This window comes from Stenella coeruleoalba, assembly GCF_951394435.1.
Source record: "Stenella coeruleoalba genome assembly, chromosome: 9".
Classification (NCBI taxonomy): Eukaryota; Metazoa; Chordata; class Mammalia; order Artiodactyla; family Delphinidae; genus Stenella; species Stenella coeruleoalba.
The window spans coordinates 89,781,031-89,808,217 of record NC_137155.1 but is presented as its reverse complement, the minus strand read 5'-3'; the positions used below and the strand labels follow the sequence as shown (position 1 = coordinate 89,808,217).

At 44.4% G+C, this 27,187-nt stretch overlaps 1 protein-coding gene across 4 annotated transcripts in view; it reads left to right on the top strand.

Annotated features, from left to right (window-relative positions):
* Positions 1-2,233: 2,233 nt before the first annotated feature.
* The window catches only part of DGKI (diacylglycerol kinase iota), a gene marked incomplete at its 5' end in the record, with an annotated part of 450,496 nt that continues 425,542 nt past the window's right edge, over positions 2,234-27,187 (top strand). For all 4 annotated transcript variants that reach the window (XM_079930955.1, XM_079930954.1, XM_079930953.1 and 1 more), the window contains one exon: positions 2,234-2,637. In XM_079930955.1, the coding sequence (XP_079787081.1) occupies positions 2,234-2,637 (404 nt within the window). The remainder of the gene's footprint in view (positions 2,638-27,187) is intronic.

Genomic DNA, 27,187 nt, shown 5'->3' with positions numbered 1-27,187 from the left:
ACTTACTTCACTTAGTATGATAATCTCTAGTTGCATCCATGTTGCTGCAAATGGCATTACAATATTTCATTCTTTTTTATGGCCGAGTAGTATTCCGTTGTATAAATATACCACATCTTCTTGATCCCTTCATCTGTTGATGGACATTTAGGTCGTTTCCATGTAGTTAGCTAGGCTAATATTAGGGATGGGAGGAACTCAGAAAAGGAGGCAGTGGACCCATGCATGCAAAGATGGGAGCAGAGAGAGCAGAGAGCATCTGGGACTGGTACACAGTCCAGTTCAGAGTGACACTATCAGGACAGGGTGGAGGGGAAGTGGGCAGGGCTGGCACACCACCCACTCATGTGGCCTTGAAAATCAGTGAAGGGGTTAATTGAACTTTGCCCTAACGACAATATGATGTCATTGGAAGACTTTTAGGTAGAGGAAAACATATCAGAAGTCTCTGGGGGGTTGAGCTAGAGAATTGATTGGAGGAGGGTACGGAGAGCTGTCCAGCAGGAAGGAGGAGTTAGGAAGCTGCCTAGTAATTCAGGTAAGATGACATTTCCTTGGTGTCATGATACACTAGGTCGTCACAGATCTCATTTACCATGACTGTTGAAGCACCTAATATGCCCATTCTCCTCTGAAAATGGAGCACGCTGCATGGGGGGTGGCGGGGGGCTGAGGGGTGAGGGGCAGAGACCTATAATCAGGCACCCTGGGTGTAATACCTGGTTCTGCCAATTTCTAGTTGCATAAGCCTGAGCAACGGGGAGCATACGTTTGAGGGGTAGAGTAAAAAGCACAGAGATAGGCATGCAAAGTGCTTAGCACAACATCCGTCATGTAAAAACCAGGGCTTAATAACCACTAGCTTTTTTTAAAATTACTTTTATTACTATTACCTTTCCTCACTCCACTCTGGAAATGCCCTGACCCTTTGGCTTATTATAATGTACACATGCAGCAAATTACAGAATGAGGGAGTTGAGAGAGCTCTGAGGTATCTTATTCAATCTCCTAATTCTAGTCGTGAGAAAATAAAGGGCGGGGGGGGGGGGGGAAATCAAGCGACTTGTTTGGGGTCAGCAACACCGACCTGAAATTCTTCCCTGGTCTGGTTCTCTCATTGCCTGTCCATGTATTGAATACGCATGGATTTTGGTTACTACACTTAGCCTTCAGTATAAATCTTTCTCGTGTTTGTTGACAGCAGTGATTCTTGCGTGAAAATTCCTAATTTGGAAAACTGTCTCACACACTTTGTTGCACAGCATTCAAACCTCATAGAGTTTTCAGTAACCTTAGAAACAAAAACAAGAGACCGGTGGACAATTAAATCTGCAGAGACGGCAAGCTTGGCTTTGTGTCGGCAGCGGGGTCCGCAGAGGTTGGAAGCCCCTCCTCGAGCGGGCCCTTCCTTTCCTTTCCGCTCTGCCGCGGCAGCGCCCAGCGCTCACGTCCTCACTTTGCCTCCTGGATTCTCTCAGTCTTTCTGCTTCTCTGAGGGGCCTGTGATCCGATTCAATCTATGAACAGCTGTTTAGGAAGATCTTTCTATGTGTAAGGAAGGCTCTGGGCTGGGGGATTCAGGGATGAAAGGGTCCCAGACCTCGCCCTTCGAGACGAGGTAGGCGCTTCGCCTGCATCTTAAACTGGACCTCCTCCTCATCCCTTAATTTACCCTGCTCACGAATTCTCTCCCAGGTTCGCCCCGACCACGCGCCCGCTGCATTCCCCCCGAGGTTTCCCACGTAGGGAGGCTTCTGCCAGGCTCCGGCTCTGCACGGTCGGGTAGCGGCGGTGGGGAGAATGCCGCCCTGGACTTCAGGCATCAGGGGACGGGGACGAAGGTGGGCGCTACCGCTCCCGGGCCGGCTGCCTGGGCAGGGCACCTCTCCCTTCCCGGTCTCCGCTTCCTCGTGTCTTAACCGGGGTGCGGCACGCTGTCCTCCGAATTTCCCTCCGGAGCTCTCCTCTCTTGGCTGCCAGTGTCCGCGCGCCCCCAGCCCAGCGCCTCCTCATCACCTGCCCTCTATCTCTCCGGCGACCCGACGCCTCAGGACAGAGTTCAGGTTCGGCCCTGGCCGGTGCCCCCGATTTAGGAAAAGGCCAGGGGGGCGGGAGGGCGCGGGTTTGCAGCGGGGAGGGAGGGGCAGGCGGAGGGAGGTGGCTTCTGATTGGTCGGGGAGGGGGAGTGGAGGCACGGAGTTTCCCACAATGCCCCGGTGCGGGGCCGCCGCGGATGGATGCTGCGGGAAGGGGCTGCCATTTGCCGCCCCTGCCAGCGGCGCGCAGACCTGTTCGCTCTCCGGCGGTGGCGGCCGCCGTCAGCGCTGTTCGTCTGTCCGGCTTCTGCAGCGGCGCCGCCTCGGCTCCCTCCGCGGCCGCCGGAGCGGTCGCCATGAACCCCAGCTCCTCGGCGGCAGAGGAGAAGGGGGCAACGGGCGGCAGCAGCAGCAGCGGAAGCGGCGCCGGGAGCTGCTGCCTGGGCGCCGAGGGCGGTGCGGACCCGAGGGGCGCGGGGGCAGCGGCGGCGGCTGGGGCCGCTGCCCTGGAAGAGCCCGGGGCCGCCGGCCCGAAAGAGAAGGACGAGGCTCTGGAGGAGAAGCTGCGGAACTTAACTTTCCGGAAGCAGGTCTCTTACAGGTAGGAACGCGAGCCCGGCAGCCGGGAGGCAGGTGCCGCCGCGGGGTGCGAGACCCTCTCTGCGCCCCCGAAAGGCGCTTCCTCGGACTTGGGGGCACCTGGCGCCCTCTCTCTCTCTCTCTCTCTGCCTCCCTCCCTCTCTCTCTCTCCTTCTCCCTCCCCCTTCTGGGCTATGTGTTCACTTCTCATCCCATCCTTCTGGGCTGGAGGGAAGCTACGTGCGCCAGGTTTCCCCCCCGGAACTGGAGAGAAGACTGAGTCCCTGAGGTCAGAACAACAACAGTAAAAATGCGCGCGCGTGTGTGTGTGTGTGTGTGTGTGTGTGGGAGCGGGGTGCACACACACATATGCCAGGTTTTCTTGAGAGAAGTCCTCAAAGTTGTCCCTACGCCGGGGTCATCTTCAACCACTCCCCCTACCTTGCCGATTTTACTGGGTGAACCTTTGGCACTAACTTGATACTTGAGATCACGGACAGGCAGAAAAGAACAGCGTTCTATCCTGAAGAGAAATCCTTATGGAAGTTGAACCTGCATTGAAATATCCCATTAAGGAAGAGTCGTTGTGAATCTGTGTCTGTAGATACGCAACTGGTTCCGGAGGGTCACACGTACACGTGGTCTCTTCCTCTCTCCTGGGTGTGCCCAGAAGGACGACTTGGGAAGCCTGCTGGCGAGCAAGGGATGGGGGAGAGAATGGGGCCCGTGCTTGCCCCTAGGATGGGTGTATTTACAAGACAAGGACAGTGTGGGGTAAATGGCCACCGAATGATGCCAAAAGACTACCCCAAATTGTGTCAGAATTCACGAATGAGAAATGAGGATCCAGTAGGTTCTCTCCTCCCCCCTGCCCCCCACCTTAAGGCAAGAATAAAGGTATTGATAGATTTGGAGAGTTTTGGAGACCCTTACTGCTTGTTAATTTTAAAAGTTGAGGTGAAAAACAAGCATAGAATTACAAAGATGTGCACTTCCTTGGCCCTGGAGTATTTCTTGAAAAGGGTCAGTAAAAGCATCCTGTGACCCTCCTCATTTTAAGTTAGCAGTCCTTTCCAGAAGTGCTTATAAAGTTTTAAGCCTGTCACACCATGTGGTGTTATGTAAGCAAAAGCAGATGACAGAGGTGTGTGGGTTTGTGAGGGTGTGTGTTGTATTTCTGGGAGCATGTGTGTGAATCACCGGGATCCCCATTGGCATTGCCTGGACTGGAGGCCCCGGTCACTAGGGCATGTGCTCTGTGTCTCAGTGTTGGCGCCTGATGACTCCGAAACGGCCTTCCTGGGGAGGGTGTTACTCCCTCATCCCCCATGTGCGTTTTGTTCACTGTGCATTGAGGGAGTTTCCCACCTGACTTGCTCTTTTAGTTACTCATGTAGATCAGGACGAAATGGATCTTTCTCTTTATATTTTTGGTTTCTAAAAATAGACACGTGGTGGAGAGTGAGGTAGCTCTAGGGAGGTATGATAGGACACAGGCAGTTCTACTTCTTAGCTATGATGGCCTGTCTGGCCCTTAGGGGACCAGGGGCTACATTCAGCCTAATTTAGGAACTGCGAGTTGGGAGGGACGGTTGATAATGCAGAGCACATTGTGGGTCTGGGCTCCTGGGCCCAGAATCGTTCCTGTGTCGTTGGTATTCATCATCGTGACACCTCACTGGGTAGGGCTACAAAGCCAGGGTTTGCAAGGGAAATCATTTCAGCTCACTTCTTGGCAGGGGTCATTCCCTGAGCCTCTCTCTTGGAAATGAGTACTCTGTGAGGCCATGGCTTTCTGGGTTGCATGCTCACACATGCACGTGTAAGGGTGTGCACACGCAAACATAGACATCGACCCAGAGACGCGGTGTTTTTCTAGCAAAAGGATAACACCGCATCTGCCTTACAATCCACAGAGGTGGATCCCACTTTGTGAACATCATTTCCTTTTAAATAAAGCTTTACAGTCCCCAATTCAGGAAGGCTCCTGCAACAGCATCACCTCAGATGGCTGGTTAAAAATGCCCACCACCCCCCACTTACAAAATCAAGCTCTCTGTGGGTAGGAATTTTTAACAGTCTCCTCAGGCAATGCATAAGCACACTAATATCTGAGGATTGCTGCTCTGCTCCTTGTTTCCAAAGGCTGAACAATTGATCTTTGAACTCATAAGCCATGCCCAGCCAAACAAGGCCAGGCCGTCCCAAAGTCAGAGAAAAGACAGCAGAAGGTAGGCATTTCATCTGGCACGTGTTTGTCCTGGGTAACCTGGAGAGTGTCTCCATTTTGATGATGATGATGATTTTTTTAGAGTCATGGTGAATGGCCTACCCATTCACCAGGGCAGCCATTTATGTTGGACTCTGTTGTAGCTGGGCCCGGCCATTTCGCTGGTGGGTTAAGGAATGGTCTGAAAGAAAAGAGCAGCTTTGGCTGGAGCTGGGCATTGGCTTCTCAGTGAGGACCACATCCCCTCACTTCTGGGGGGCACCTGAGGATGGCTTCTGGTGGAAGTTGATGGAGAGGGGTCAGGAAGACCTCACAGAATGGAATTTAAGTGAAGGGGTTGAGTTAGGGTGTGAAGTATGGCTGCTGTGTAAGGGGGATCATTTGAGGTGGGGAAGAAGAGATCTGCAGGTGGTCAAAAAAATCTTTTGAAGAACATGGGTATTTGCGGAATGACACTTGACAGGAGAGAAGAAGGGGGCTGGGGGAGATGGTGTGCGTGTGCGTGTGTGTGTGGGGGTCTCATCTGCTCCTTCTGTTGCTAAGGAACATATAAGCTAGGGTTTAAAAATAAATGAGGAGTGGGTGGGCATATGCAATGACTCCTGTCTTTTTAGGAACCAGAGCCCTTTACAGAAAACCTTTAAATAACCATTTCTGGAGGCAGATTATTCATTTTGCTCGACTTTTACTTTGTTAAGTAAAATAAACTCCTTTATATACCCCTCGATTTCCCCTCATTATCTTCTCTTTCTTTTTTGGGGAACCATTTTCCTCATGAGAATATTTCCTTTATTTCAGGTTCTGCTCCCCTAGAGCAAATAGTCTCCGTAGATTGTAAAGCTGAAGGTTTTAGAAGGCAGTGCAAGTGAGCTGGTACTTTTCTCTTAAAATTACTACTTCCTTTTTCTTTGCAAATTATGGTGCTGCAACAGATACATATGTGCCGATGACTATGTAATGTGTAGGAACTGTTTTTTTTTTAACCACTGTAAGAATTCCCATTAAAGTCAGTAAAATTTCAAAAAAATCATTTAGAAACATGCAGGGGAGGGGAAGGAGAAGGTAGCTGATGTTCACTGTCTTCTGTGTACAGGCACTGCGCTAAGTATTCTTGCATGTTATATCTTATTTACTATTCAGTGACAGTTTTATGACGTGATTATGGTTATTTCCATTTTATAAATAAATGGACCTGAGGCTTAGACCTTGGGTAAGAGGCAGCTTTAAACCCAGATCTGACTCTAAATGACATTCTCTTTGCACACCATCATGCTTCCCTAACCATTCACTTCTGGCTCGAACTCTTCCCTTGGGTATCTGTTTGCATGGGTGTGTGCAGTGTAAGCTGTTCTTTGATCTCTTCTGTAATATATCACAGGTCATTATTTATTATCTCTTGTATACTTTTTTCTTTGGACCGTGTCCCTTTGGCCATATAATTTTAAGTAACTCCTCTACTCTTTCTGAGATAGAAATGAATATAAATTCATGATCACCAGAAAATATATTGCTTTTGCTTCTGAGAACAAAACCACCTGCATGACACCTGCCATCTCTGTGAAGATACCCAGGTTAGAATTTTATACGCCTTTTAATAAAAACTACACAGGAGTTGTGTAGGTGAACCTAGATCCAGGGAAGAGCTGGCCTGTCTGTACCTCTTTGAGCAGCACAGAATAAATGTTGAAGTGTGATTTTGTTTGTAAGGAGGACTGGACAGTTACCATTACTTATGAGTTAGTAATGCCTGTGCTTCAGTTTCTCTACTTATAAACCAGGATGGTAATACCAGACCTTCCTGAAAGGGAGTTTTTGGTATGAGATAAAAGTAGCAGCAAGGAGCCTTTACTTCTTAGATTACGCTGCAAGCTAAAAAAGGGTCTATCACTCTTTACAGGTTGATAAGAACAAAGTATTTCCGTTTTGAGTATTATCCTGCAACACAAGATTGTGATTTTTAGGAAAGACTATCGGAATGTTGAAAGCCAAGTAGGAGAGCATGGACATTGTTCTTCCTTGTATGAGAATCAATATTGTATGGGGGGAAGTTTTCTTTTCCTGAATATCAGTATGAAGCATCCTCCTTTGTAAATACTTTTATTTTATTTTTGAATTTTTTTGTCTGCTCTTTACTCATTTGTTTGATATCTAGAGACTTCAGGATCAGATTAAAACCTTTGTTCTAGATTCTCTACCTACTGCCCCTGGACTAGAGTTTCCTCTCTGTGAATGGGAGTTGAGTTGAGGAAAGAAGACAGGTTCTCTTGTCCAAGCCTGCCTGGAATAGTGCTTCTGGAAGACAGAGCTGCGGGCTGGAAATGAGAAGTGCTGGTGGTCACCCCCTCCCTGGGTGAAACCATATCCCTGGATGGGGAGCAAGGTGGAAAGGCAGCCCTGCCTTCTTGGTGGCATGTGCCTGGAGAAGACCTTCCTTCACACTGAGCTGGGGAAAGGAGGTTTTTAAAAATTTGGCTTTTGGAGGTGTCAGCGCAGCCATTTCTTACTAGGCACTCTGATCTAAAGTGCTGGGTGTGAGGCCTCAGCATGAAGCACCTTGTGAACAAGTGAAACTAGACAAAGCACAAAGGAAAAGAAAAAAAAAAGCAAGCTGCAAACCCTCTGAAACAAATGCCTCTGCACCTCTAGCTCTTGTGGAGGTTGGCATCTTCAGTGGAGTCTCCTATTGAAGGGGGACCTTCAAGATGGCGGAGGAGTAAGACACGGAGGTTGCTTTCCTGCCCACAGATACATCAGAAATACATCTACATGCGGAACAGCTCCTACAGAACAGCTACTGAACATTGGCAGAAGACCTCAGACTTCCCAAAAGGCAAGAAAATCCCCACATACCTGGCCATGTGGCTGATAGGGTCTTGGTGCTCCAGCTGGGTGTCAGGCCTGAGCCTCTGAGGTGGGAGAGCTGAGTTCAGGACACTGGTCCACCAGAGACCTCCTGGCCCCACACAATATCAGTTGGCGAGAGCTCTCCCAGAGACCTCTGTCTCAACGCTAACACCCAGCTCCGCCCAATGGCCAGCAAGCTCCAGTGCTGGATGGCCCATGCCAAACAACGAGCAAGACAGGAACACAACTCCACCCATTAGCACAGAGGCTGCCTAAAATCATACTAAGTTCACAGACACCCCAAAACACACCACCGGATGTGGCACTGTCCACCAGAAAGACAAGATCCAGCCCCACCCACCAGAACACAGGCACCAGTCCCCTCCACCAGGAAGCCTACACAAGCCACTGAACCAACCTTACCCACTGGGGTCAGACACCAAAAACAATGGGAACTACGAATCTGCAGCCTGTGAAAAGGAAACCCCAAACACAGTAAGTTAAACAAAATGAGAGGGCAAAGAAATATGCAGCAGATGAAAGAGCAAGGTAAAAACCCACCAGACCAAACAAATGAAGAGGAAATAGTCAGTCTACCTGAAAAAGAATTCAGAGTAATGATAATAAAGATGATCCAAAATCTTGGAAATAGAATGGAGAAAATACAAGAAACATTTAACATGGACCTAGAAGAACTAAAGAGCAAACAAACAATGATGAACAATACAATAAATGAAATTAAAAATTCTCTAAGGGCTTCCCTGGTGGCACAGTGGTTGAGAGTCTGCCTGCTGACGCAGGGGACATGGGTTTGTGCCCCGGTCTGGGAAGATCCCACATGCTGCGGAGCGGCTGGGCCCGTGAGCCATGGCCTCTGAGTCTGCGCGTCCGGAGCCTGTGCTCCACAATGGGAGAGGCCACAGCAGTGAGAGGCCCGCATACCAAAAAAAAAAAATCTCTAGAAGGAATCAATAGCACAATAACTGAGGCAGAAGGACGGATAAGTGACCTGGAAGACAAAATAGTGGAAATAGTGGAAATAACTGAGGCAGAAGGACGGATAAGTGACCTGGAAGACAAAATAGTGGAAATAACTATGCAGAGCAGCATAAAGAAAAAAGAATGAAAAGACTTGAGGACAGTCTCAGAGACCTCTGGGACAACATTAAATGTACCAACATTCGAATTATAAGGGTCCCAGAAGAAGAAGAGAAAAAGGAAGGGTCTGAGAAAATATTTGAAGAGATTATAGTTGAAAACTTCCCTAACGTGGGAAAGGAAATAGTCAATCAAGTCCAGGAAGTGCAGAGAGTCCTATACAGGATAAATCCAAGGATAAACATGCCAAGACACATATTAATCAAACTATCAAAATTAAATACAAAGAAAAAATATTAAAAGCAGCAAGGGAAAAGCAACAAATAACATACAAGGGAACCCCCATAAGGTTAACAGCTGATCTTTCAGCAGAAACTCTGCAAGCCAGAAGGGAGTGACAGGACATATTTAAAATGATGAAAGGGAAAAAACTACAACCAAGATTACTCTACCCAGCAAGGATCTCATTCAGATTTGACAGAGAAATTAAAACCTTTACAGACAAGCAAAAGTTAAGAGAGTTCAACACCACCAAATCAGCTTTATAGCAAACACTAAAGGAACTTCTCTAGGCAGGAAATACAAGAGAAGGAAAAGACCTACAAAAACAAACCCAAAACAGTTAAGAAAATGGTAATAGGAACATACGTATCGATAACTACCTTAAATGTAAATGGATTAAATGCTCCAACCAAAATACATAGATTGGCTGAATGGATACAAAAACAAGACCCATATATATGCTGTCTACAAGAGACTCACTTCAGACCTAGAGACACATACAGACTGAAAGTGAGGGGATGGAAAAAGATATTCCATGCAAATGGAAATCAAAAGAAAGCTGGAGTAGCAATTCTATATCAGACAAAATAGACTTTAAAATAAAGACTATTACAGGAGACAAAGAAGGACACTAAATAATGATCAAGGGATCAATCCAAGAAGGAGATATAACAATTGTAAATATTTATGCACCCAACATAGGAGCACCTCAATACATAAGGCAAATGCTAATAGCCATAAAAGGGGTAATTGACAGTAACACAATAATAGTAGGGGACTTTAATACCCCACTTTTACCAATGAACAGATCATCCAAAATGAAAGTAAGTAAGGAAATGTAAGGTTTAAATGACACATTAGACAAGATGGACTTAATTGATATTTATAGGGACATTCCATTCCAAAAACAACAGAATACACTTTCTTCTCAAGTGCTCATGGAACATTCCCCGGGATAGACCATATCTTGGGTCACAAATGAAGCCTTCGTAAATTTAAGAAATTGAAATCGTATCAAGTGTCTTTTCCGACCACAACGTTATGAGACTATATATCAATTACAGGACAAAAAAATGTAAAAAATACAAATACATAGAGGCTAAACAATACACTACTAAATAACCAACAGATCACTGAAGAAATCAAAGAGGAAATAAAAAAATACCTAGAAACAAATGACATTGAAAACACAATGACCCAAAACCTATGGGATGCAACAAAAGCACTTCTAAGAGGGAAGATTATAGGAATACAATCCTACCTCAAGAAGCAAGAAAAATCTCAAATAACCTAACCTTACACCTAAAGCAATGAGAGAAAGAAGAAGAAGAACAACAAAAACCCCACAGTTAGCAGAAAGAAAGAAATCATAAAGATTAGATCAGAAATAAATGAGAAAGAAATGAAGGAAACGATAGCACAGATCAATAAAACTAAAAGCTGGTTCTTTGAGAAGATAAACAAAATAGATAAACCATAGCCACACTCATCAAGAAAAAAAGGGAGAAGACTCAAATCAACAGAATTAGAAATGAAAAAGGAGAAGTAACACCTACCACTGCATAAATACAAAGGATCCGGAGAGATTACTGTAAGCAACTGTATGCCAATAAAATGGACAACCTGGAAGAAATGGACAAATTCTTAGAAAAGCACAACCTTCCAAGACTGAACAGGAAGAAATAGAAAATATAAACAGACCAGTCACAAGCACTGAAATGGAAACTGTGTTTAAAATCTTCCAACAAACAAAAGCTCAAGACCAGATGGCTTCACAGGTGAATTCTATCAAACATTTAGAGCAGAGCTAACACCCATCCTCTCAAACTCTTCCAAAATATAGCAGAGGGAGGAACACTCCCAAACTCATTCTACAAGGCCACCATCACCCTGATACCAAAACCAGACAAAGATGTCACAAAAAAAGAAAACGACAGACCAATATCACTGATGAACATAGATGCAAAAATCCTCAACAAAATACTAGCAAACAGAATCCAACAGCACATTAAAAGGATCATACACCATGATCAAGTGGGGTTTATCCCAGGAATGCAAGGATTCTTTAATATACGCAAATCAATCAACATGATACATCATATTAACAAACTGAAGGGGAAAAACCATATGATGATCTCAGTAGATGCAGAAAAAGCTTTTGACAAAATTCAACACACATTTATCATAAAAACTCTCCAGAAAGGAGGCATATAGGGAACCTACCTCAACATAATAAAGGTCATATATGATAAACCCACAGCCAACATCATTCTCAGTGGTGAAAAACTGACACCAATTCCTCTAAGATCAGGAAAAAGACAGGGTTGCCCATCCTCACCACTATTATGCAACATAGTTTTGGAAGTTTCAGCCACAGCAATCAGAGAAGAATAAGAAATAAAAAGGACTCCAAATCGGAAAAGAAGAAGTAAAACTGTTGCTGTTTACAGATGACATACTATACATAGAGAATCCTAAAGATGCTACCAGAAAACTACTAGAGCTAATCAGTGAATTTGGTAAAGTAGCAGGATACAAAATTAATGCACAGACATCTCTTGCATTCCTATGCACTAATGATGAAAAATCTGAAAGAGAAATTAAGGAAACACTCCCATTTACCATTGCAACAAAAAGAATAAAATACCTAGGAATAAATCTACCTAAGGAGACAAAAGACCTGTATGCAGAAAACTATAAGACATTGAGGAAAGAAATTAAAGATGATCAAACAGATGGAGAGATATACCATGTTCTTGGATTGGAAGAATCAACATTGTGAAAATGACTCTACTACCCCAAGCAATCTACAGATTCAGTGCAATCACTATCAAACTACCAATGGCATTTTTCACAGAACTAGAACAAAAAAATTTCACAATCTGTATGGAAACACAAAAGTCCCTGAATAGCCAAAGCAATCTTGAGAAAGAAAAACAGAGCTGGAGGAATCAGGCTCCCTGACTTCAGACTATACTACAAAGCTACAGTAATCAAGACAATATGGTACTGGCACAAAAACAGAACTATAGATCAATGGAACAGGATAGAAAGCCCAGAGATAAACCCATGCACGTATGGTCACCTTATCTTTGGTAAAGGAGGCAAGGATATAAAATGGAGAAAAGACAGTTTCTTCAATAAGTGTTGCTGGGAAAACTGGACAGGTACATGTAAAAGAATGAAATTAGAACACTTCCTAACACCATACACAAAAATAAACTCAAAATGGATTAAAGACCTAAATGTAAGGCTAGACACTATAAAACTCTTAGAGGAAAACATAGGCAGAACACTCTTTGACATAAATCACTGCAAGATCCTTTGTGACCCACCTCCTAGAGAAACGGAAATAAAAACAAAAATAAACAAATGGAACCTAATGAAACTTAAAAGCTTTTGCACAGCAAAGGAAACCATAAACAAGATGAAAAGACAACCCTCAGAATGGGAGAAAATATTTGCAGACGAAGCAAGTGACAAAGGATTAATCTCCAAAATATACAAGCAGTTCATGCAACTCAATATAAAAAAGTAAACAACCCAATCCAAAAATGGGTAGAAGACCTACATAGACATTTCTCCGTAGAAGATATACAGATTGCCAACATACCTATGAAAGCATGCTCAACATCACTAATTATTAGAGACACGCAAATCAAAACTACAATGAGGTATCACCTCACACCAGTCAGAATGGCCATCATCAAAAAATCTACAAACAACAAATGCTGGAGAGGGTGTGGAGAAAAGGGAACCTACTTGCATTGTTGGTGGGAATGTAAATTGATACAGCCACTATGGAGAACAGTATGGAGTTTCCTTAAAAAACTAAAAATAGAACTACCATATGACCCAGCAATCCCACTACTGGGCATATACCCTGAGAAAACCATAATTCAAAAAGAGTCATGTACCACAATATTCATTGCAGCACTATTTACAATAGCCAGGACATGGAAGCAACCTTAGCGCCCATCAACAGATGAATGGATAAAGAAGACGTGGCACATATATACAATGGAATATTACTCAGACATAAAAAGAAATGAAATTGAGTTATCTGTAGTGAAGTGGATGGACCTAGAGTCTGTCATACAGAGTGAAGTAAGTCAGAAAGAGAAAAACAAATACTGTATGCTAACACATATGAATGGAATCTAAAAGAAAGAAATGGTTCTGATGAACCTAGGGGCAGGACAGGAATAAAGATGCAGACGTAGAGAATGGACTTGAGGACACGGGGAGGGGGAAGGCTAAGCTGGGACAAAGTGAGAGAGTGGCATGGACATATATACACCACCAAATGTAAAATAGATAACTAATGGGAAGCAGCCGCATAGCACAGGGAGATCAGCTCGGTGCTTTGTGACCGCCTAGAGGGGTGGGATAGGGAGGGTGGGAGGGAGACTCAAGAGGGAGGGGATATGGGGATATATGTATACGTATAGCTGATTCACTTTGTTATAAAGCAGAAAGTAACACACCATTGTAAAGCAATTATACTCCAATAAAGATGTTAAAAAAAAAAACCCAAAACTTGGTTCCAGTTTACTGTTTCCTTCTTCAGTAATTACTTAGGACTTGGCTAAGTGTACACTTCCTCCATCAAGACACACCCCAGGCAAGATTGCACTTGAACTTCTGTCCAGAGTCCTTAATCTGCTCTAATTGATCTTTTAGAGGCTCGGTTTTCACATGGGAGAGTGACAGCACTGTGTTCTGTGGCCTCAAGGGATGATGAAGGTGATGGGAGCTTTGTTGGTGTTCATTTCTGCTGTGGCAACAGCAGCATTGCCTCATAGGGTCAGATTCAGTTAGACTAGAACTAGCTCTTTGGAACTCAACTTTCTAATCTGAGAAAATGAGGACTCCTAGTGAGGACCCAGGCTAGCTGCACCTTCCAGGCTTTTCTGGACTGGGATCTGGGATACACATTCCTTACCCAACCTTGAGGTGTCCTTGAAGTGGGTTCAGAAGCCCTCACTCTGAGACTGGAAACATGTGGCAGGACCGTTGCCTACATGTTGGGCTGTGACATTTGCTTTCTTATGCAGTGTTATATTGGTAACATTGATCCTAATTATTTTTTCTGAGACCCTATAACTGTCGTTTTAGGACAGTAGTTACTGCATTAATGGTGGTATATGAATGGATAGCTCGGGGAAGAAGGTAAGGAGTAAAGCAAAATCTACGCTGTGGGCTTCCCTGGTGGCGCAGTGGTTGAGAGTCCGCCTGCCGATGCAGGGGACATGGGTTCGTGCCCCGGTCCGGGAAGATCCCACATGCCGCGGAGCAGCTGGGCCTGTGAGCCATGACCGCTGAGCCTGTGCGTCCGGAGCCTGTGCTCCGCAACGGGTGAGGCCACAACAGTGAGAGGCCCGTGTACCGCAAAAAAAAGAAAGAAAATCTAAGTTGTTAGGCTTTTTATGTTTCTTTGAAGTTGAATTTGCTTGAAATCACTATAAAAATGGGCAAATTTCAAATGGTTGGATGTGGTTGGAATTGTTTGAACTGGCTGGAATGTTGGGCCTGTTACAAGGCATAACAAACCCTTGCAATATAGAAGATTAAAGAAAGAAAAACGCCAAGTTAGGTCTGTTTGCCCATAACGCTCCCATAACTCATCCCCGGCTTGTTCATCCGGCAAACTCCTCCTTAGGCTTGAACTCAAAAGGGTCCACTTTTTGTGGTAGGTGGTTGGTCCTCTCCTGTCCTCACATGATGCTTTTAAACAGCTGTGTTAGGACTGAATTGTAATTTTATCTCCTGGGAATTAGACTAGGATTTGAACCTGGCACGTTCTAGCGGATCTTGGGAATGTTATGTCACCCCTTTGAGGCTCACGTGGTAATAGTAATACCTCTCTTAGAGGTTTGTTAGAATTAAATGAGTTACTTTAGGTAGAGAACTCGGCACAGTGCCTTGCACAGGGTTAACTTTAAATGTCGTATGCTTCCCTGCTAAGTTGTTAGCTCCTTGGAGGACAAAAATTGCACCTTATCATTTGAATCTCTGAATCCTGTTCTTATTGCTCAGTAGGTGTTGGATAAATATTTATTGAATGAATGAATTTAATTGCCTTCTTTAAATAAACTACTATGTTATGCGTTCCCTGTCCATCTCAGCTGTGATTTTTCCTTTTTACTCAGAGAAAGGTCTGCCTTTCTCTCATTTACACTTTGTCCAGCGGCCCAGGACTGTTTCTGTTTACAACTTCCTGTGTGAGTACCTGTGCCAGCCATCTGGCCAGCTATTGGAGGCTGGAGACGGGTGGCAGCATCTCTTGCTTAACCAGCTGTTTGCAGCTTGTCAAAGAAAAGGCCTTAATTTGCCTTCTGAGTAGCACTAATTAGCTCTCCAGCTCTCTGTCTGTCTCATCCCTTTCCAAGGGGCATCATTGATTTTCTCCTCAGGGAATGTTCTGTTGACTTGTCCTTCTGTGAGTAGAACTTAGAACGTGCAGAAAGATGGCTGCCCTATGTTCCCGGAATCTGCCCTGACCGTGGTCCAGCCACGCAGAGGTTACCCCTGTGACCTCTGTTCCGTATTGTTACTTCACTCATTCTCTCCTTCCGACTCACCTGACTGACTGCTGTGGAAAAGCTATTTTAGGAAGAATTCCTCAGTCAACTTCGTGACTCTAAACTAAACCTTTGTTTTGTTTTTAACTTGTTTAATAACGAAGTCTTTGAAAATGTGCCAGCTACTTTTTATTCACGTAACACATAAAGCCCCTGAAGAATGGCTGATGGGTTTCCTGACATCCGTAGGGTTCAGAGAGGTGGCATGAGCACTGTTTGGGTAATTTTAGAAAAAATCAACCCATCAGGGCTGTGTGTATTGGCTGAGGGAGGGAGCTGTGGTTGGGTAGAGGTGGGAAGAAGGCTCTTTGCAGATTAATTTGAATGTTTTTTCCTTCCAGCCCTGAGGTTTTGTGAGCCTTTGAAATGGAGCAACTACTGTTTTTGAAAGGCAGCGGCTTTCAGAGGGGGACTTGGAGAGTTCTGGGGCCTAACGTCCATGGGTTTTGCTCAAGTGGAGAATGGCCTTCAGATTTTCAGACTCATAAATAAGGAACCAATTCTAAGTTAAGCTATAATAGTAACGGTCTGGCTTTTGTTGGATGGAGGGGGAAACATTCAAAGCTTAAAACAGTAATAATTAAACCACAATCAATCTTACCGTTCTTACTCTTCAATTCTATGAGAGGCAGAGTAGAGTAGTGGCTAAGAACCCCGGTTCTGGAGCCCTACCTCTTGGGTTCAGTTCTCCACCTCTGCCGGCTGTGGGACCATGGGCAAGTTACTTAACGCCTCTATGCCGTAGTTTCCCTGTCTAACGGTAATGACCATAGTACCTACCTTGTATGATTGTTTGAAGGTTGACACTGATAGTGCTCCCTGTCACAAAGTAAGTGCTGTGAGTGTGTTTGTTAGGGTGGTATCATCCGTACTTAAGCCCAGTTAAGGAGCAGATTTCATTTTTTTATTCTTTCTTTTTTCTTTTTTTATACATTTATTTATTTATTTATTATTTTTGGCTGTGTCGGGTCTTCGTTGCTGTGCGCGGGCTTTCTCTGGTCGCGGTGAGCGGGGGCTACTCTTCGTTGCGGTGCACAGGCTTCTCATTGTGGTGGCTTCTCTTGTTGTGGAGCACGGGCTCTAGGGGCATGGACTTCAGTAGTTGTGGCATGTGGGCTCGGTAGTTGTGGCTCACAGGCTTAGCTCTTCCGTGGCATGTGGGGTCGTCCCAGATCAGGGCTCGACCCCGTGTCTCCTGCACTGGCAGGTGGATTCTTAACCACTGCGCCACCAGAAAACTCCCCATTTTTTTAATCTTCAAAATATTGAACATTCATCAAATGTCGGTACCTAGTGATACAGTTATTCAGATTATATGAAAATGAGATAGATATACACTTAGGAAATTTAATTTACAGGCTTGGCATTCATTAAGGTATAGAATATGTACTTTTCCTTTCACGGTTTATTAAAAACTAGTTCACTCGTACTAGAGGATGTGAAGAGGAGAAAGCTCCTCCCGGGTGCTCTGGAAATCGGATCAGGCAGAAGGCCAAGGTCGCCGAAGACAGGCGCAGTGAGCAGAGGAATCAGGGAGCAGCAGCCCACAGCCCAGCTGGTCGGCTGGGAGCAGGAAGCCAGACGTGGAAGGCTGGGGAACGAGGGTCTCAGAGCTTCCCAGTGTCAGGAATAGACAAGTAGATAAAGCCAGAGGTACTAGAAATAGAGTTGTCACCAGGGACCCCAGGAAAGAGGTTATTAGTCTTCTGGCCTGGCTGGATGATGTCTTCTTTGTATGTGCAGACAATGGCTGGCTGCAGTGTCCCGGCAATCAGAGAAAAAAGCTCCCAGATGCTACCTGTCCTGGATTATTTCAGAAATGGAAGGCTCAGCTTCTGGGGTGTGCTATCGGTTATCTCAGCCAGACCAAACAACATATTTTATTTTTTTTAATTTTAGAAGATTATTCAATATTTGTTGAGCAAATAAAACTGGCTCAGGACTGTGAAGTAAGCATTGAGGAAGTGAGTCCATTTTTTTTCTTCAAAAGGCAAAGATGGGGCAGTTTGGTTGCTTTTGTGTATCATGTAGATCTTCGGGAAATAGCCAGAAAAAAGACTTCTTGCAAGGTCCAAAGAGCATTTTAAAATGTGTCATTGCTTTGTACATAAGATGTCAAAATTCTACGGAAAAATTAATTTTTGTTTTAAAAACACTTGAAAGCAATTTATTTAAAGATTTTAAAAAAAGGAGCTTTACAGAAGCTTAACTGGAAGCAGTTGGAAAGGTTCCGTGTATCACTTGGAGACAAACTTCTGGAAAATTCTTCAAATTGAAAGGACTTTGTTCTTATCATTGTACTATGTACATGACAGGGTTTCAGGCAATCTCTCAGACAGAGAGCACTTCCTTTAGAGGTTTTTAAGAAGACAGCCTGATTTAAAACAGTTTCTTCCTTTTAAATTGGCCCCCTCTCAATCAGTAAGCTGTAGTGTATTTTTGTTTCTCTCCAGTGGAAGCACCGTCTTCAGCACCTGAAGTTAGACAGGAAGCAGAAGAACCTTGAACCCCAAAAGCTGCAGAGCATGGTCTTCCTGGGCAGAGTGAACACCCATGGGGCCACCTACCTTCCCAATGCACCCTGCCTTTCCTCCCAATGACCAAAAAGCAGCAGACATCACTGTTCTCATCCTTCCCAGTAGCCACTGGTAGACTGTTCCCTGAGACTGCAAAGACAGCCTGTGTACTTCCAGAGTTCTTTTGCAGTGCAGCTAAGAGAAGGAAAAAGCTTTTCTTGCTTCAAATTGGACTGCAAGTGTTAATTTACTTACCTACCTACTTGTGTGAATATTAATTAGTACAAGTTACTGATTTTATGATGCTTAATCTGTGTCGAGAGCTGTTAAACATTTTATATATAGTATTTCATTTAACCCTCAATTGAGTAGGAACTATTATTATTTCCATTTTACAGATAAGGACATTAGGGCTTAGACTTTAAGCAACTTGCCTGAGGTCACAAAGCCAGTTAAATGGCAGAGTTTAGATCTATGCCCATATTTGCTTATTGCCTCCCTAATACAGTTTTTCACTTTGGTTCTTCTTCACCCTTTTCCATTTCCTGTGTGCAAATAGCCATATTTCTACCATCTAGTAGTTTATTAGACCAAAGTCCCTTGAGAGGAGAGAGCTGTGTGTTTCACCGTAGTGGGCCCAGGCAGTCCTAACAGGACAGAGAGAAAGGTTGATTGGCTTTACAAAGGTTGATTGGCTAAGAAAACAAGAATTCCTTCCCTGTTCAAGCATAGACTCAGCCCTGTGAATAGCTACATGCTACTGGCAATTGTAAGGAGGCCAAGACAGAGCTTTCCTTGGTGGTTCTTTTTAAAACTATATGAATTTTCCATTGTATGAATGGGGGAATAAATCCAGTTTTCTGAGGCCAGGAAATGATTTGCAGGGATTATAGCCTGGTACTCATGGATTCCAATTCCACCTCCAGTACAAGACCTTATGAGTTCTTATAATCAGAGTGGAACTTGAAGGGAGGTAGGTAATAGTTCAGTGACTTGGGGTCCAGTGAAGAAGTTAGGAACAATTTATGTGCACTTTGTGTGGCTGAAATGGCATAGTAGGTACTTTTTTTTTTTTTTTTAAATATTCTAAGAAGAGTTGAGTCTTTCTCCTTTAACTGAAGGGCCTATTCAGGCTTCAGGTACTTGGAATATAAGTTTTTCCATAACAGCATGTTTTAGAATTCATAAATATATTCGTGTGTGTAGTTATAGACACCTAGAAAGTTCCAAAGGATCATTTAAAAAACCTGAGTCATTCTTTCACATTTGAAGAAAACCTTCAGAATTTCTTAGCAAAATAAATCTCTAGTTCAAAAATAAACGTCAAAGCTATTTAAAGATTAAAACAGAAGCTTTCTATGAGCCAGTGCAGAATTATAACAAAATCTAAGGGAATTTATTTTTTTAAAGAAAACAGATTTCTTAAATTGTTAATACTGACTGAATTTAGGTACTTATAATAAAAAATGTGTTTGCTCTTAGAGCTTTACCATTTATGAATTGCTTTCACACGATTGATCTAATTTTACCCTCAAAACAGGTAGAGTGGTAGAGCAGGTGTTGTTTTCATAGACCGTGTACAGTACAGGAAACAGCCACGACCACTAGGTGCCTGCCCCACGGTCACATGCCAGTGACGGGGCATTGCCAGGCTTAGTCTAGTTTTTGGATTTGAAGTCCCGCGTTCCCTTCACTTCAGTGCCCTGCCTCCTTGCACTGCTCTTTGGAAAGAGAGTTCTCAACACTTCCGTCCTGTTCATTTTGCTTACTTGAACTTCTCTCAGTTGTTCACCACGATGAACAACGTTGGAATCCACCACTGGCTGGCATACCAGGTCCATATCGCATTGACGAGGACGATGACCTAATTATCACCCTCATGATTCTGTTTACATGAAAACCGTACAGTGACACCACCGGCATGATGCTAGATGTTTAGTACTCCTCCTACAGGGGGGAAAAGAAGAGAAGATAGAGGACTCTTCGGACTCCTCCTTTGCATTAGTTGCTGAACAGCAGCCATTTCACTGTAAAGGAGATTCGGCTCAAGGAATGACATAGGTATTCCCAGAATAGCATTTCATTTTTATAGCAACTGCACTTCGTGTCTCCATATAGCATATGCTCCTGTGGCTCAGTGATTTTAGGAGAAGAAACAGGTGCCTCGACACATTTGTTGAATATATGGAGAAAATTCAATGTAGCTGATCACCTAATAGCCACACTCCCACGTTCTGTGACTGAGAGTGGGCAGCAGTTTTCAGGATTTGGAAGCACTGCCGAACAGGTATGTTTTTTGAGGCCGTATCTGACGTGAACCGGTAACATCTTGATGGAATGCTCCGGCTAGTTGTGAATTCTGTTTTTTGAAGTAATATATGGCATAACGCGAAATTCGCTTGCCGCCAAGGAGTCGGATTGTGGCCAAGATTGCACTGCATTGAGATCTCGCAGGCAACTCAAGGCTCTTACAATGAAGACAAAAGTCAAATGATAGGTTTTCATTGCTTTAAACTCTTCAGTATTTTCTAAATTTTCCACAATCGCCGTGTATTCCATTTGTAATAAGAATAAATGTTTTTAATAAAAACATAAAAAATGAAGACAAAAGAGAGTACTGTATAAGGCTAGCACAAGTCATGGAGTTTAACAGGAAGAAGGGTCGGGGTATTAGAGGGAAATATGTATTTAATGTCCCTATAAGTGTGTGTGTAAAAGGGGAGATGTCAGAGTACAAAGCTGGCAGGTGATCTGTTTTTTTTAGTTGCACTGTCATTAATTTTTTTTTTTTTTTTTTTTTTGCCGTACATGGGCCTCTCACTGTTGTGGCCTCTCCCATTGCGGAGCACAGGCTCCGGACGCGCAGGCTCAGCGGCCATGGCTCACGGGCCCAGCCGCTCCGCGGCATGTGGGATCTTCCCGGACCGGGGCACGAACCCGTGTCCCCTGCATCGGCAGGTGGACTCTCAACCACTGCGCCACCAGGGAAGCCCTGCCATTAATTTTGAAGGCTGCATGATCCACGTGTGGGAGCTCAGGGTCCTGCCTTTCCAGGCGTTTCCGCCATCTCTGTTCTAGCTTAGACAGACTGTGGTGAAACTTGTATGTATCTAGACAAGTATCTTGTCTCCAGAGAGCAAACTTTGTTGTTTTCTAAGAGTGCACTGCACACCATCACCCCTTAGTCCCTCTCTCCAGGCCATTTGGGAGAAAATACCTCTTTCCGGGAGCAGATGGGATGCTTGGAAACTGGTCTTTAACTTCCAGTAAATTACCCTCCCATTTATGGCAAAGTACCTCTTCCAGGAACTAGAAGTCATCTTCAGAAGAAATAGTACGTGGATGAACGTTGCTCACAAATGGTGAACGGTTATTCCCACTGAGGTGTTGGGTTCTGTAGCATGGCTGTTTTCAGCATCTCTCCAGCAATTAGTGCTTCTCATATATTTCATTGTGTGCTTTTTACAATCACTCAAAACAGCTTTGGTGAAGCATCTCTGGCGTTATAGGAACCCATTATCCACATGGGAAAATCAAGTCAAGAAGGACCGGGGAGGAGAGGACTAAAATAATTGACTTCCTGGCCTGGTATGAAACCATAGAGAAGCAAGATGCTAAGTGTCTCTCAGAAAAAGCATATCTGGGAGGTGCTCAGTGGAGTACTCTCAGCATTATTAATGGTAATACCAATAATAATAACAACATTTATGAGGCCTTCCTATGTGTGCCAGGAACTGTGCTGAGTGCTTTACATATAATATCTCTGTTAATTCTTACAACAGCCTTATGAGGTAGGTGTGATTGCTGTTTAGTTTTACAGAAGAGGAAACAGGCACAGAGTAACATCTCAGGGCCTCACAGATAGCGAGCTTTGGGGCTAGGATTCGAATGCCAAAAGAACTCTCTGGCTAGTGCCCTTAAGCATTACTCTGGGCCGTACGCTCGTATAAATGTATAAATATACCCTGTTTTCCTTTTGGGAATTACCTCTACCCTGTTGTGTGCAGTCTTGTACATCACGGTGCCTGGCTCTGTACCGTGGAAGGCAGTGAGGTCTTTGGGGGTTGTTGTAGGCGGCTCCTCTCACCACCCTTATTCCTCCTTAAGGCATGAGACGTGGGCTTGGACTCCGGACTCTTTTGGACTTGGCCTCTTAGAGGACTGTCAAAGGGAGTGCCAGTTTGTTCACTTCCATTAGCAATGCTATGGATTTTCCATTAGGAAATGGAAAGGGTAGGGCAGTTCCTGCTGCCCTGGTTCCTGTCCTTTCCAAGCATGGATCACCAGCCTTTCTATTGAACTGTGAACCATCCAACATCTTTCCAATGAAGTTCCTTTTTGTTTAAGTTAACCAGAGTTGGTTTCTATTTTTTGCAACTAAAAATACAAAACAAAAAAACCTGATAAAATATCTTTGCAGGGCTTCCCTGGTGGTGCAGTGGTTGAGAGTCCGCCTGCCGATGCAGGGGACGCGGGTTCGTGCCCCGGTCCGGGAAGATCCCACATACCGCGCAGTGGCTGGGCCCATGAGCCATGGCCACTGAGCCTGCGCGTCCGGAGCCTGTGCTCCACAACGGGAGAGGCCACAACAGTGAGAGGCCTGCGTACCGCAAAAAAAAAAATCTTTGCAAAAAAGTCCACCAGCCTCTCCTGGTGACTGTCTTCCATGCCAGGAGTTCTTCCTTACATTAGGGAGATCCTGTTGGTTAGATCTAATTGTTAGAAAGTGTTGTTATAGGAAAAACTAAAGTATTACCATTTCTTGTATATTTAGCATGAATTAGGTACTTTGTGCCTCCGTTTTTGTTGTTCTCTTATTTAATTATCCAAACTTTCTGAGTTAGTTATTTATATTATACAGACAAGAACACTGAATCTTACAGAGGGGAAACAATTTATTTCAAGTCAAAGAGGTATTAACTGGTGGAGTCGGGAGTCAGACTCATTTCTAGGTCACCCAAAGCTCACATTTTTTCCTATTATACCATGCTGTCTCCATACTGAGTCCAAAATGGACTCCTTTACTTCTTACCTACTGGTATTACAGTTTCACTTCTGGGGGATATTCAGGATAACCCTCCTCCTTTTTCTTTCTTTTAAAATTTTATTTATTTATTTATGTTTGGCTGCGTTGGGTCTTCATTACCGTGTGCAGGCTTTCTCTAGTTCCTGCGAGCGGGGGCTACTCTTCATTGCGGTGCGCTGACTTCTCATTGCGGTGGCTTCTCTTGTTGCGGAGCACGGGCTCTAGGCCCGCGGGCTTCAATAGTTCCGCATGTGGGCTCAATAGTTGTGGCACGCCGACTCTAGGGTGTGTGGGCTTCAGTAGTTGTGGCTCGCGGGCTCTAGAGCACAGGCTCAGTATTTGTGGCGCGTGGGCTTAGTTGCTCTGCGGCATGTAGGATCTTCCCAGACCACGGCTCAAGCCCGTGTCCCCTGCATTGGCAGGCGGATTCTTAACGAAGGAATTCCCCTCCTCCTTTTTCTATATGATAGGTCTTCAAATATTTGAAGTCAGGTATCACATTTTTCTTTGGCCCTCTTTTCTTTGGACTAAACCATCTCCACTTTTATTCTTCACTTATCTCTTATCTAAAGGTGATTTTGAATCACCTTCCCTTTTCTGGCTACTCCTAATTTGAGAGCATACTAGTTTATCCATATATGGCCTTCTTTATAAGAACTGAGCAGTAAACTAAAAATGTGGTCTAACCAGGTCCACCACTAGCGCATATGATGTCTTTGTTAGAATTGGAAACAGATCTCAAGTCTAGGTGGACAAATGAACAAAAATCCTCCCTTACGTCCAAGCTCTGTCAGCCCAAGAACTAGGATTTGGCATATGGTGGGTGGCACTTAGGCTGGATTTCAATCTCCACCTGACCCTTGTCTGGATGCCCTAGTGCAAGACACCATCTGCACAAGAGTAGGTATGGCTCTGGGGGACTTAGTTCCCTTGCTGTGGCCACTGGTTGCCATGAGTATATGGATTTGCACGGGTGCAGGCCAATTGCTGTAAAACTCATTCCAAAAGCCAAATTTCCAGGCTGCCAATTCAACAAATTACTGATGACATTTCCATAGTTTTGCTTAGTTTGCAGACATTTCACTTAAGATTCGTCATTTCAGTTTGGCTAAATGTTTATTTGGCATGTTTTATGTTTACTTTAGACACCAAACACTTCTAGAATGTTCAAGATTCCTCCTCCTTCCCTCCCTTTATTCCTCTCTTCTTTCCTAAATAAGAAAGGGAAAGCTCTCTCTCAACTACTATTTACTATTATCTCTATTTTTCAGACGTATGCCTGTCCTGACCTCCCCTGGGCCCTACTGATGATAGAGAAATGCCTGTGGTCAGCTCTTCTAAAACTGACTTAAGCTATTGTCTGAGAGGTTTGGGTGAACTTTCTTTTAGTGAGTTGACACGGAGCTGATAAAGAAATCCATCTGGGGGCTTCCCTGGTGGTGCAGTGGTTGAGAGTCCGCCTGCCAATGCAGGGGACCCGGGTTCGTGCCCTGGTCTGGGAGGATCCCACATGCCTCAGAGCGGCTGGGCCCGTGAGCCATGGCCGCTGAGCCTGTGCTCCGCAATGGGAGAGGCCACAGCAGTGAGAGGCCCGCATACCGGAAAAAAAAAAAAAAAAGAAATCCATCTGTACTTTGGCTAAGCCTATATTTGGTGGTCAAGAAAATTATTTTGTCCAGAGGAGAGCATTTTACTGTTCCAGGTAGGGCTGTCCAATATGGTGGACACGAGCCACATGTGCGTCTCAAGAGCAGTTAAATACAATAAATTTGAAATCCAGTTCCTCAGTCACACTCCCTCCACATTAACTGCTTAATTGCCGTGGGTGCTAGTAGCCAACCTATTGAACAGCACAGGTGTAGACCATTTTCATCACTGCAGAAAGTTCTACGGAATGGTGCTGCTTTGAAGGATTAGTGTCAAGGCACTAATTTTTTTTTGGCGGTACGCAGGCCTCTCACTGTTGTGGCCTCTCCCGTTGCAGAGCACAGGCTCCGGACACGCAGCCTCAGCGGCCATGGCTCACGGGCCCAGCCGCTCCGCGGCATGTGGGATCTTCCCGGACCGGGGCACGAACCCGCGTCCCCTGCATCGGCAGGTGGACTCTCAACCACTGCGCCACCAGGGAAGCCCTCAAGGCACTAATTTATCAAACCTACAGAAACCTCTAGCTGGTCATCCTTAAACAACAACCTTGAATGACACAGTCCTTGAATTAAGAAGTCTAGTTCCATAATTAAGAAGTTACACTTTAGAGGTATGGCTAGGAAGGCGAGAGCATTGTAGATGGGGAAAAAGGGAAAGACATTCTGGGTGTTTTTCATCATCCTGCTTGTCATGTGTTCCTCCCCTCTTCACTACAGTGGTGATTGATTTCCACAAGGGTAGAGATGGGGTTTGTCTCCTCCTTTCTTTGTGAACTGCATCTTCCCCTGCATTTCCAGACGCACGTGGCTCTGTGTGGGAGGGAACATGTTCTGTGACGTTTGGATGCACTGGCTGCTTTTTTATCGAAAATACTTAGCTCAGCTTGTACTAGTTGCATCTGGGGGTAGAGTGAAGGGTGCGGGGAGAGCAGTACTGCTTCTCTACTTGTAGATTCCTGAAATTCGGGCAAGGGCATGGCCCAAGATACAGGGTGTAAACTTGGAGTATGGACGTGTAGCTTCAGATTCTGTCCATGTCATGGAAATTGCTTATCATGCCCTGTTTTATTCTTAACATTAGTTCCTACGGCATTCAGTATTTATTGTAAATTCACCAGGGAGGCGTGGAAGTAAAAGCCTGGACGTAAACCTTTAATGTGGCTCACCTGGCTCCTACAGGAAAGACCTTAGAAAGCTATGAAAAGAGTTTCAAGGACAAAGCAAAGCCCCAGGAGAATCCCTGTGTGTTTGTGTATATTCTCTCTGGTGCTTTGAACTGCCAATACTGCATACAAGGGTGTTCTAAAAATAGCCCGAGTAACGTGCATCTCCTGCCGAAGAGAGTGAGATCATTTGTGAGGATGATGAGAAATGGAAAAGGAGAGAAGCTTTAGAGATGAGAAACGGAATACGTGAATCTCAGCCGTCTCTGAGGCTCTCCCCCTCACTGAGTGCTTTCTTTGAAGTCTTGATATTGAAAATCAGAAAAAAGTACTAAAAAAAAGGTGTCACTGGGAGAAACATTGGGTTTTTCTCACCTATGTTTTATAATATAAGCAGTTCCCTGGATAAAAATGTACCTGTTTGATAAGAATAGTCATGGGATACTCACTCGCTACACGTGCAAAGCACGATTTCAAGCCCTCGGTGAGGAATCCAAAGTTAAATAATATATGATTTTCCCTTAAAGTGGGTTCAAGTTGCTTATAACTTATTGGGGAAACAAAAAATGTTTTGAGTGCCTACTGCGTGCTAAATACTATGCTAAGTGCTAGAAATAAAAGAGAAATAAGGATCTCTGTTATCAAGAATTTATGGTCTAGCGAGGGAGAGAGGCAACGAGTTGAGCTGAAACAGTACAGAATGATAAACACAGAGGTAGAAGGATGCTGGGGCAGGGTGTGGGAGGCCAGAGGAAGGGTGTGGCAAAGATCTTCTGGAGCAGGTGATGGTTTAATGTGCCTTGAAGAAGGAAGAGGACATAGCTAGGTGGAGATAGCTAAGTGGCTTTGTTCATACCATTGGTTCAATACAGAAAACATACCATAAGTTCTTTTCTTTAACATTTATTTTTTAAAGTATAGTTGATATACAATGTGTTAATTTCTGCTGTACAGCAAAGTGATTCAGTTATACATATGTATACATTCTTTTTCATATTCTTTTCCATTATGGCTTATCACAGGATGTTGAATATAGTTCCCTGTGTTATACAGCAGGACCTTGTTGTTTATCCTTTCTATATATGATAGTTTGCATCTGCTAATCCCAAACTCCCAATCCATCACTCCCCCCCGACCCTCCCCCTTGGCAACCACAGTCTGTTTTCTACGTCTGTGAGTCTGT